The sequence below is a fragment of the Sabethes cyaneus genome, chromosome 2 (genome assembly GCF_943734655.1).
Source record: "Sabethes cyaneus chromosome 2, idSabCyanKW18_F2, whole genome shotgun sequence".
Lineage (NCBI taxonomy): Eukaryota > Metazoa > Arthropoda > Insecta > Diptera > Culicidae > Sabethes > Sabethes cyaneus.
In genome coordinates, this window is record NC_071354.1 from 27,125,744 (window position 1) to 27,138,334 (window position 12,591).

Consider the following 12,591-nt stretch of genomic DNA (forward strand, 5'->3'; position numbering starts at 1 on the left):
TGGAATTATTAGAAAGAAGAAGAATAGATCTTCGAATACCACCAAAACCTGGTGTGATTTGAATAAAATTTCGACGATTTTTTCGCATTTTTCGAAAACGAAGCACTTTGAAGCATCGAAATTCGGCTGCCAGCAATTTTTTATAATCCTGCTCTTGGGATTATTGAAACGACGGCTTGAGGGGTTAAGTGGAGAACCACAAACCTATCAGTACTTGTGGTCATTTTATTATAGTTTTAAGCGACTCTTGAAATAGAATCGATAAAAACTACAAGTTTTAAGAGGACCTTTGGAAATGTTCTTGAGAACCTTCTTTAGTGTGGGGAAGCTCTTCAAGTATACCTTCAAACTCAAATTTTTACTTGAGGCATCGAACGTGGTCACATCGACTAAGTTACATCTCAGATTCCAGTTCAAAGGCAGACGACAGTACACGATTTCAAACTTGACTTTGATTCGATTTCGTCGAAAGAAACACTGTCGGAGACTAAAGCACATTTCCATTTCGAGTACTGATTTGGTCACTCTATAATCGTAGAAATCTTCGCATAGAAAATTGTAACATCGAGTTCTCCAACTATTCTTGCCAACCAGTTTATATTGCTGCCTGAACTTCCTCATTGAAATGCTTGAGTTCTCTGCACTTCCGCTTCTGCCACCAAAAAAAGTCTTTTTCATCGCATGGAATGTGCAACAGCGTGAATGTGTTTATGCTAATGTAACGACTGTTTCACGCAATCTGACCGGGCGGCGACGGAGTTCAGAACCACCGGTAAACCTCCGGTGTTTGATTACTGTCGCTCCTGAAGCATGTTAAATTCTCCCCCTGCATTGCATCAACTTTGGAAGAAATTGAATATGCAATAATTTGTTAACAGTCATTATCTGCGGTAAATTCCACCAATGTTCTGAGTGGTTCCATGCATTGACGAAACTTTAAAAGCTACGTATCGCATCCCCTGAAATGATTGATGCATTGTGTCATTTTTCACGAAAGGAAACCAACCGTGACAAATTGTAACGACTAATGGCATGTTAGTCCGCTAAATACGCATCACATGCTTGGTATATATACAGGTTTATGTAATTCGGTTGCAAAATCAGTTAACCATAACTGAAATTGCAACGAAAGAACATGGTAACCTTTTAACTGGTGGACAAATGTGACAAATTACCGTTATTTTTTTATTCACTTTCCCTTTCCAGCGAGGAAAACAGCGAAATTCAAGTTCAACCATGTCGGCTCTAATCGAATTCCATGCGTCGTTGGGTTGCGATTGTTTTCCACTATAAACCATGACCACCGTCGTCGTATCGCCGTTTCAGCTGCTGAGGTTCGGGCTGTTGATGTTTGGTTTTATCGAAGCCGTCCAAGCTCAGATTCAAGATGCCACCATCGTGCTCGGCCAGGGGACCATCGTTGGGGTAATTCAACCTTGCATGTCTCTGTAGTTTAACCTGTTCTTAAAAATGCCTCTTTTTTGCAGCTCAAAGTATTTCCAGAGACGTCCAAAATTCCAATTTTCACCTACCTTGGCATCCCGTACGCTAGACCTCCACTGAACGATCTCCGTTTTGCACCTCCGGTGCCATTTTCCGGATGGAACCGAACTCTGTACGCTCGTGATTTTAAACCAATCTGTCCGCAGCTGGAGAACAACAGCTACGATGAGGTTGACCCGCAAAGAACTTACAAATTTCGAGAAACCAGTGAGGATTGCCTGTACCTCAATATCTGGATGCCCGAATCGGCCGTTCGCTACGGTGGATTTCCGGTGCTGGTTATGATCACCGGTGAGGAGATGGCCTTCGACTGGTCCATCAATCGGGCTACCGGGCTGGACTTGGCCTCGGACGGTATCATCGTCGTAACCGTCCAGTACCGAACGAACGTGTTCGGTTGGTTATCACTGGGCCGAAAATATGCTCCCGGTAATCTTGGCCTTTTGGATCAACAGCTGGCCCTGCTTTGGATAAAGGATAACATTCAGAAGTTCGGGGGAGATACAAACCGGATAACGTTGCTGGGACATGGAACGACGGCCGGGCCGAATGTGATGACCCATTTGGTGAGTCCGAAAGCACGGGGACTTTTTTCGAAAGCGATCATAATGTCCGGAACGATTTTTTCACCTTACTCTCGGATTAATCTGGATCGAAGCCTGTCGGATGAGATTGTCAAGATTTTGGCCTGCAATTACGACGTTGGACGCAACATCCTGAAATGTTTACAACAAAAGAGTACACATGATCTGTTGAAAGCCTACGAATACGTCTATAAAAATGGAAACTATACGATCAATTTAGGTCCCATCGTGGACGACTATCTGGATCCGGCGGATCGATATGTTCCCGATGATCCGAGGGCTTTGTTTGCCTCGAAATCGTTCATTATTGAAGACATGCCGATCATGTTTGGAATCACCAGCAACGAGGGAGCATTCGTGCTAAACAAATGGCTCTACTTCGCTAGACAAGGAGAAAATCATCTGCGAAAGTTTGTCAATGATTCACTAATTCCAAACATTCTTGAGCAGTATGAATTTGACGGTGTTGGACAGCATCAGGTAAAGTGAAACCAAGACTACGAGTCACCAACAACTCATGAGTTTTTTTTTTTTGTTACAGATTCGAGAAACCATTAGTTGGCGATTCTTCGATCAGATCCCGGAATCTATCGCCCATCTGTTGAATTCCATCATAAAACTCGTAACGGAAACTAGATACGAGATTCCGTTCTACAAAACGCTTGAAGTGCTCAGCGATTTCGAACCCTCCGATCCGGTCATCCACGAGAGCCCACAGGCTCTCCGGAAAGGTGGAAACCTGTACGTTTACCTCTTCCATCACTCCAACTCAATGGATATGCGGGGCAAAGTAAACTACTTCGGTGGAGCATCTCACTCATCCGAACTACCGTTCCTGATGGGACCGAGCCTTTTTCAGGAAATTGCTCGCAAGAGACTCTCCCAATCGGAAGACAAACTCTGCAAAAAGATGCGTGCACTGTTTAGTGAATTCATCAAAAACGGGTAAGTCACTTTTGTCACTCATCATGGTCATGTCACTCATCAGCTAACAACTTCCCACGCAGTGATCCCACACCGGGCCGTAAAGTGGACGCCTGGTCGCCGTACACCCGAACCGTGCGCTACATCAAACTGATAGCCACCCGGCCGGAGAGTATGTTCCAGAACGACAAGCACAGCTTGGAGAACGTTTTCGAAGACAATCTAAAGCTGATCGAAGATCAGCTCGTGAATCAGGAAGAGTCTCCAAATGGCAACCGAGCGCCACCCGAGAATCCATATCTGCTGGGTCGTAACAATCTGGACGATCAGGAAAGCTCCCGATCGTCCAAGAGTGCCATCTTCCTGGACAACACCAAGGATTCCGATTACTTCCACTATCTTCGTCGGATCGATAGTTTCTGGTTTCGATTCCTACCGAAGCTTTGTCAGATTATGAATGCTACCGAGCAGGAGCGATTGCGCAACCGTCGAATGGATCTGAGCTTCGAAGAAGAACAACAGCTAGTCCGAGAATCGTCGGAAGCTTCCCGCTACCGTCATGCCTTTTTCTCGATGCTAACGCTAGTGTGCATGCTTTTGGCCGTTCTGGGCGTTTGTGTGTACATCCTAAAGAAAAACAGCAATAAAAGTCTAACAAGTTTCTTATGACATAAGTTCTTCTTCCGGTCCAAACTGTTCGACCGGAAGAACCGCGCACAGAAGGCGGAAGTGAGCAGCAGTGCGGCCGACGAAGATGACCGGTACAACGTAACCGGAATAAGTCATCGCTCGAAGACGGACCACGTGGTTCGGAGCAACCCGCTGTACGGGGATAACTACAAACGGTTCATTACCAGTGCAAGCGATGGCGTGACCACGGTCAGTGTCGGTGCTACCAGTGCCAGCAACAAGAGTGTCATCGGGGGACTGGCGGCCGGACGGAACCGGACCGCATCCTGCCAGGAGAATGAGTTTGGCGAAAACGTCAATGCAATACTGACCGATTTGGATGACGAAATGGAGGTACGGAAATGGCGCCGATATCAGCTTTCGAATGATCATTTTTAGTTCTAGCGCTAAGTCGTTACAGTAAGTGTCTATAGACTTAGATGGGTTTATTTTGATTTAATTATGTAGTGTTTTAAAGTAAGGCAATAAATTTTTTTTGAAAACAAAATGAAATGAATTTTAGTCTGTCTGTCTATGTTTCTTATAGACTCAAAAACTACTGAACCGATCGGCGTGAAAATTTGCATGCAAGGGTTTTTGAGGCCGTGGAGGCTTCTGCCGTATCAAGAATTCCTCTCCACTCGGTTCTGGGCTACTCGTCACCAATTCAATGGGCGTCTTGACACACACAAGTCGGCTTCAACCGGCATCCTTGCGACGTGGCCGGCCCACCGTAGTCTGTCAACTTTGGCCAAGTGTACGATGGGAATCTCTCCAAGTAGTGTCTACAACACATGATTCATATGCCTACGCCACTCTCCACTATCCGTTTGTACTCTGACCGTAACACCTTTCGTTCAAATACGGCAAGTGAGCGTAGGTCTTCCGTAAGCAAAGTCTTTGTTTCTAGTCCGTAGAGGACTACCGATCTATTTATCGTTGTACATCGTCAGCTTTGTATGGCGGCATGTGTTTCTTGATCGAAGCGCCTTGTGAAGTCAAAAGCAGGTTCAACTTTCCAGCTTGAATGCGTCGCTCAATCTCCTTACTCGTATTGTAGATGGCGGTGATCAGAGATCCCAACTATATGAACCCATCAACCAGTTCTAGGTCATCGCCATCAATAGTCACTGTCATTATCCTTTCTGAGGCAAACGTTGTTTTCTCTGGAGCCCCTCTCTACCATATATTTGGTCTTCGAAACATTGTTGCCAAATCCTCCTAGCCCCCACTTCGAGACTGACGTAGATTATCTCTCCGCTGTCCCAAGGTTTCTAGTAATGGACACGAAGTCGTTTGCGAAGGGTTATTTTTTCTTGCTCAAAATCGTTGCTCTCGTATTTCGTTCAGGTTGTCGTTTCCCGCCTGATACTGCCTTAGGAGATCGCGTTGTACAGTAATTACAGCAATCTAGCCGATCGTCATTTTAGAGATGGGTTAAACCACATCTTTCATTCACTCCTCCGGCGGTTTCTACTCCTCCTGAATACTTGCAATTATCCAGTAAAGTTCTATTGCCAGTGGTTTTTGACTATTTTTGTAGAGTTGTGCCCTGCGGCGGCTCTATTATTTTTCGGGAGCCAGCACGCAGGTTTTGTCGCGAGGTGACCGTCGATAGCTCTGAGCGTACATGTACTGCTACTAGGTCGATATCCACACTCCGTAGGCAGCGTACGTTGGTGATGCTTGAGAAAAACCGGCCATCGATGAAAATGTGGATGATTTGGTTTGAAGTTCGTTGATCAGGTGATCTCCAGGTGGATTTGTGGATATCTTTGTGGAGAAAGAAAGATTTTCTGATCACCAGGCGTCCTGTCTAACATTGCTTCCTTCTCGTCGTCGGCTCTATCTTCGTATGGACAAGGCACGTTTATGATGGAATAGTTGAAGAAACGGCCTTTTATCCTCAACACACTCATCCTCTCGTTGATCGTTTTCCAGTCCATTACGCGATCCTGCATTTTGCCCAACACTACGAAGCCCGTTCCCAGCTCGTTGGTTGCTCCACCGCTCAGGATTGGACAAATTGGACTTCTCGCCTTTGCGACAGATCTCCTGTAGTGCCACGATGCCAAACTTTCGGGGTTCTAACTAATCGAGCAGCAGCCTATCACCACCAACGAATTTAGCGACCTGCATTTCCAGGTACCAAGTCTCCATTGCATGTCCTTATTTCGTCGCCTTTGTCCATGCCGAATGTTCCGAGTAGAATTTTCTTGACTCTTTTTAGTGTTCTGTTGTTAGCATTGGTAGCCGTACCAGGGCTTACGCTACCGAGTTTCGTGATGGGGTTGTCATCTTATAGTGTCGAGACAACACTGGGCCTCCTTCCCTGTTGGTATACGACCTTAGTTTCCACCGGGGTTGGGACCACTATGAGGTCTGCTTTACGTATTATCCAACCATTTACCAAACTACTGGTTTTCGACACAGAGGCCATTGTTATAGCCTTTGGCTAAAGCTTTTTGGAGTTGCGTAGCCTCAAGCAGAGTTTGGATGCTCTCGCGAAACTTGACATTGGTTTTCCTTTTGGCCTTGCAAAGCTCCGCCTTGTATTTGGTGAGAGATGCCCTGTAGGCCTCCCAGCCCTTCGCAAACGACCTGGCTTCCCGACGAAGCGTTCGCGTGATTTGCGGTAAAAGCATCAATCATCCTACTTTGTAAGATTTGTACTTTGCAACGTCCAGCTCGGCTGGTGTGCGTATATTAATATAACAGAAGTTCCGAGATGTTCCAAATGTTCCTTGAACGAACACCAGTTGATCTTCGAGTTTCTGTATTGTTCTCTCCTGAGAGAGTTTGTCTCAATATCAAAAACGATACGCTTATGGTCTGATAAACTAGGTTTATAAGAGACATGCCAGTTTCTGACCTATTCAGCTATAGAAGTGCTGCACATAGTGAAGTCTAGAACCTCATCTCTGATAGCAGTAACAAAAGTAGGGACGTTCCCAACATTGCATACATTGACATTGTTAGCAGTTAGCAGCAGTATTCAAGTAGGTACTCACCCCTGACCCCTGATCCGTGCTACCCCAAATCGTGTGGTGGGTGTTGGCATCGCAGCCGATCAGGAATGGCTCATTGATGGCCCTGTAGTACCGGAGAAGAGCGGCAACCCCGGATGGCGGAACATCGTCCTTGTCACCCGGGAAGCATGCAGACGCCACGACCAGGTCCTGATTTCCCGTAGTTGTTGGCACTTCCAGTTTGACAGTGACGGCATCCAGTTGAACGAATTCTGTAATAGGAGAAAATTGTATATCTTCCGTTAACAGAATTGTTGTCCTCGGTTTGGACTGCGTGTAACAGTTACTTACCAAGAATTCTCATGCCGTGAGCCCAAGGTTCTTAACTGAAGGCAGCTGGTAGCTGTTGGTTTAAGAACCTCCGACCAAGGCCACTCGAAGTGCCCTCGGCATGTTTGACGTTTGCCGTCCTTGGCAGAGTCGTTCTCAGAATCTTCTCAGAAACTGACGAACGGCGGCCAGTGGCATGAACGCCTTGTTTATTAGCCCGCTTCCCAACCTCAAAGGACTTCAGTGGCTGCCAAAGGACTTCAGTGGAAACCAAATCACGACTGGCACTTTACGGTGGATTTTGAGTTGTGCTATTAGTGGTTGGTGGTTGATGCAGAGCCCTCTTGCAAGAAACCGTGTGAACCTGCGCAATCGTTACCAACGTGCATGCAGCAGATGGGTGCGAAACTTCCTCGGGGGTTTGCCCTACACGTACCTTCTCTGCTCCTGGCGCAGAATCTCGTAGTCGGCAGTTGGCCGCTCCTCGGCCAACCTGTCGCAAGTGAGCCTTACCGAAAATATAGTTCAGCATGAAACCCTGCTTGACAATAAGGTTAGCAGACAGAGGGTCTATCTCCGACGCCAGTACGACGGTGTTCTTTGTCACACTGCGACGAAATATTCGGAACGTTTGTGTAGAGAAGCCGTAATTCTGATTTTGGAGCAGACGGCGGATCCTCTCGCTCGAGGTATCTACGCTGCTCGAAAAATACTCCATGAACATAAGGGGCCTCGGCCCTCGGGAGGTCCTTCATAGTGTATGTTTGTAGTAACGCGTCACCCCACGGCTTGAAGGTTGGTACTGTAGTGTCCAGCCATGATACTGTCTCCTCTTCGGCACAAACGAGGATTAGATAGCCATTCTTGAGCTGGCAGCTTTGACAGTATGGCTGAAGAATCCAGTTCCGCTATGCAGTTCAGGACTTCGTTGCGAATAGCTGCAAGCTGATCCGCGGTAAAAATAGTGTATGGGTAATCACTCGACGTGATTGCGATGTTTTAGGCATCCACTATCTCACTACACGAAACTTCTTTTTGGGGTTTGGGCGCAGACGGCCCTTTATTTTTGCGCACTCTAAGTCGTTTAGTACTTGGTAGTACTTGGGGACGCTGGTAGTCGTCGCTCGGTATACTGGGCCTGGATCGATGCAGATGCTGAAACTCGGGGGGTCGAACTTAGAACGGCCAGGCTGGTGCTCAACAAGGAGGTTAGGTAGCAAGAAATCCTGTTTTCAGGAGCTATGCCACGATGCGGATTCGAACCCCTGGGGTGGTGCATACCAGGTGGTGATGAAAAAGATGACGGGTGCGGCCGCTCCGCAGGAAAACTGCCCACAAAAGCTGAAAGTCATCGTGGAAGGGCTCTTTCCGCAACACGATCCAGTTTGGTGGCCTCCGACCCCGTACGGTCAATCGAATGATGTCCTCATTCCGGTCACGAATGATGAACTCATCGTAATTGCCAGGGGTTTGAAAACGAAGAAAGCGCCCGGTCCTGACGGGATTCCGAACGAGGCACTCAAATCGGCGATCCAAGTATATCCCGATATGTGAAGAAATACGCTTCAGAACTGCCTAGAGGTATGCGAATTTCCAGACAAATGGAAAGTATAAAGATTGGTACTGCTCCCGAAGCCGGGGAAACCACCTGGTGATCCCTCGTCTTACAAGCCAATTTGCATATTGGACACGTTAGGCGAATTGCTAGAGCGGATACTCCTAAACACCTGACGCCAGTGATGCCAGATCTATGGATTTATCCGTAGTTCTAAGGATTTAGGAATTTTCTACGAACCTACGGATCAAGTGCTCAAATCTACGAATTTGCATAAACTTTTCGGAAAAAAATGAGAGTTTCATTTAGGGTAAGCGTACCAGTAGTGGTGTATTTAGTAGTAAAATTTCAATTTTTTGGTCAAAATACAGTGATATCAGGATAAACATACAGACCCGCGCACACGATATGATTGAAACATTCTTAATCTTACTAAAAATGACGGTTGGATTCATTAAACATTCGAATTTCGCTAAAGAGAAAGATTTTTTCAAACATCATTGGTTTGCCTATAGTGGTAGTATGGTTTATATCGAGGTCCCTAGAGTGGAGGCACCGTGAACCTATAATGGAGGCAACACATTAAACATTCAATTACTACAATAAAAATTTATATTAACTGGCACGCCTTGTTTGCATGAGATTAAGTACTTACTTTATATGCTCCACAAATTTAAATTTCTTAAATTCATAAATAAATAATATCAGAAAGATATAAAATTCAAAACCTTTTTCAGTAGCTATGCAGAATTAAATTTTAACCGGGAAATCTTAGCAAAACCAGCGGAATACTAATTTTACCGCTAAGAGAAGAGACTTTTATTTCAAGCGAGCTTGTATAATCCAGGTGCACAATATATATACGTTATTTAGAAGAATAATTGCATTTTATCTCATAAAGGGTGTATTTTATTCAAGAACCACCACTATTGGTACTACCTCCACTAAGGGTGCGCTTACCCTAGTGACAAAAAGCAAAAGTACGCTACATGCAGTGAATAATTTCTCGAAAAGCATAACTTTATTCTTTCTGAGAGAAAAAAACGAGCAGAATAGTTAACTTCAATGAGAAGTATGCTGTCAATAAGAACTAGCATTTTTCACTTTGACGGCAGATAGAAAATTTCATCATTATATGCGTTAATGGCATAAAATTTTCCACTTCTCTGCTTTCGCTTTCTGATCGTAGTGATATTTACGTTTATAGTAATACTGATATTTTCTTGATTAGAGTACGGCAAAATGGAAAAGTATTTTCATATCTTTTATTTGTAGATTTAACAGTTCATTAATATGATGTTTGTAGTGCGATAGAATTTTAAAATCAAGCGAATAAGGTTGTTCTTTATAATCAAGTACGAGAAATCCTTTTCTATATGTATCAATGCGCAATATGCTCTTTTTACGCACGCGATAAATAAAAACGCTTAGACATATAAACCTTCAAAAAGCGATGAAAAGATGACTAAAATATATAGAAAATACAATGCAGAGACGGCGAAATGTAGACGAAAATGTGATTCAAAGTCAATGGAACAGTGATAAAAAGATGGCAAAAATACGATAAAAAGACTACGAAAAGAGTACCAAAACTGCGACAAAAAAAACACGACAAAAAATGGGAAAGAGACATTTAAAAACTGCCAAATAGGCGATAAAACATGCTAAAATGACTACGAATTGATGGCGAATAAACGTCGTCAAAAAGACGACGAAAGACCAACGAAAAAAAAACATTTTTGTTGTCTTGGCAACAAACAGGACGAAAGATGATGAAAAGATGACAATAAAACGAAGAAAAGGCGGCTACATGTCAAAAAACCAAAATACGATGGAAAGATGGCAAAAGAACAATAAAAATACAACTGAGAAATGATAAAAGGACGCCGATTATGGAGAAAAGGCAGCAAAGCGATGACAATAAGACGACGAAAAATGTTTCAAAAAAGAGACGATAAGGTGACAAAAAGACGGTGAAGTAATGATGGAAAGACAGCAAATAAATGACGAACAAACAGTGAAATGTCAGCGAAAAGATAAGACGAAGACGTGAAGACCAGTGGACGAAAAGACAAACGACGACAAAATACGATTAAAAGACACCAGAAAAGGTTAAAAACCGTGACAAAAATGTTAAAAAAATAGCAATACCAAACGACAAAAAGTCTAAATATATGCCTTTGGTTGAAGAGGCAAGTCAGTAAAACAGTGACTATGCAAAAAAAGACACTAATTACGACGCCATCATACCGAAAACGCCAAAACTAGCAATAAAAAATGTCAAAAAAATGTTATAAAGGGACAAAAAGACAATGACAGAACAACATATGTTGAACATAACGTAGAACAACCACCTAACGTTAAAAAACAACAAGAACGAGGAGTCAACACGGTGTAGTCACGCCTCTCACATCGAGGACTCGGGTTCAAATTCCCGTCCCGAGAAATCACGAATAACTCAAGCTGTTAAAGTGACTATAATCAAATGAAATAAAAAAAACGACAAGAAGATGACAGGAAAAGGCGACAAAATACGAAATAATCGAGACGACGAAAAATAAAAGATGAAATACGAAACAACAAAGGCAAAAGGTGAATGACTAAAACCAATCGTATGCATTCTTGAATAATATAGAAAATTTGAAATGTATTATGAACTGATTTGATTCAAAAGTATTAATTTCTTTCAAATACAATCAAGAACAGTACCTATGCGATAAAAAATGTCACTTCTATCACTTTTCAGCAAAACTGAGAAACTTTATATGTACTAACAAACCTTTAAATGAAGAACAAATGCCGGTGAAACCTCAAATCAAGAGTTTGATTTAAAATTTGACTAATTTTTATAATTTATAACCCTTTCCTCTGTGATAAAAACACAGATGGTAAAACTACGGATTTTCCTTCAGCCAAACCTGGCATCACTTGCTGACGCCTTGTTAATGGCGGAACCAGAGGGGTTCCACCTACTAAACCCCTGGTCCCTGGTCGAACCACTGGGGCCCTCTGGGGCGGGTGCTCACGACCTCTTTTCACACCCGAGCACGAGCGTGAGACTCTAACAGCTCAAGGTCGGCTCTGGCCTAGTTCGTTAATCAGGACTGTGATATGAGTGTGTATGCGCAAGGAAAAAGCTAATGGATACAATTTAAACTTTTATTGATCCCTAACATGTACATTATGCTGTGTGTGAGTTTTAATTTAAGTATGGTCAATGTGGGTGGTTCGGTGAACGCCATTACCTGGTAGGCTAGTCATTAACAATGACAGGATGATGAGAGGATGACGATTTCCTTCAGCAGGACTTTCCAAGGGTGCTTCTGACCTACCACTGGCTTCACGGAACTATCCCCGTACCGTCGCGGCTTCAGATTTCCTCAGCTGGCAGTTCTCGATCGAAGCAAGATGACACGTGGTTGTCGCCGGGTGGACGCTACTCCTATATACCCATGCGATCCTATGCTGACGGAGCTTTGCCTCGCCATGGGCTCACGGGAAGGTCGCAGTGTTTTATTGGAGACCGCTTTCAGCGGCTAAGTGATGGCACGTGGTGGATGGCTAATCGGAGATCGGATTGGCCCGCCGCTTTGTTGGTTACCAGTCTTGGGACGTAATTCGCCTTTTACTAGGCTAACGGCTGCTCGTTATCTGCCGGAAATGTTCTTACGGAGCCAATCTGGTGGGCTCTCGTAGGCTCCAGCTTCCTATTACGGGTCCTAAGTGAAGAGTGAATAAATATATCCAGTGTAACCAGGATTTTCGGCTGCGATATTCCGCGCAGGTATTTCGGTTTTGACTTGATTTTATAAACTAATTTTACCTGATTCGACTCTCTTCTACTTTTACTATTAATCTTTCACTATAAACTAACTCACAGCTTTTTCAAACTTTTCTTCTATTTTCACGACTTCGTCCACTCACAAGCTTTTCGCTCGACAGTTAGTTAGAAAATGACGGCGGAGATCAAGAAGCTTATCGCCATCAGTACCCTTTATCGCCATCTCTTCATTTTCTGCTATCTCCTTTTACTTTCTTTTCAACCACCCACTGAACT

At 44.0% G+C, this 12,591-nt stretch overlaps 1 protein-coding gene across 1 annotated transcript; it reads left to right on the top strand.

Annotated features, from left to right (window-relative positions):
* The first annotated feature begins 1,296 nt into the window (after positions 1–1,296).
* LOC128735208 (carboxylesterase 5A) lies at positions 1,297–3,680 on the top strand. Its single transcript, XM_053829701.1, has 4 exons — positions 1,297–1,425; positions 1,488–2,567; positions 2,629–3,032; positions 3,095–3,680. Exons 1-4 carry the CDS (start codon positions 1,297–1,299, stop codon positions 3,678–3,680), a joined length of 2,199 nt encoding a protein of 732 aa, XP_053685676.1.
* The last annotated feature ends 8,911 nt before the right edge of the window (positions 3,681–12,591 follow it).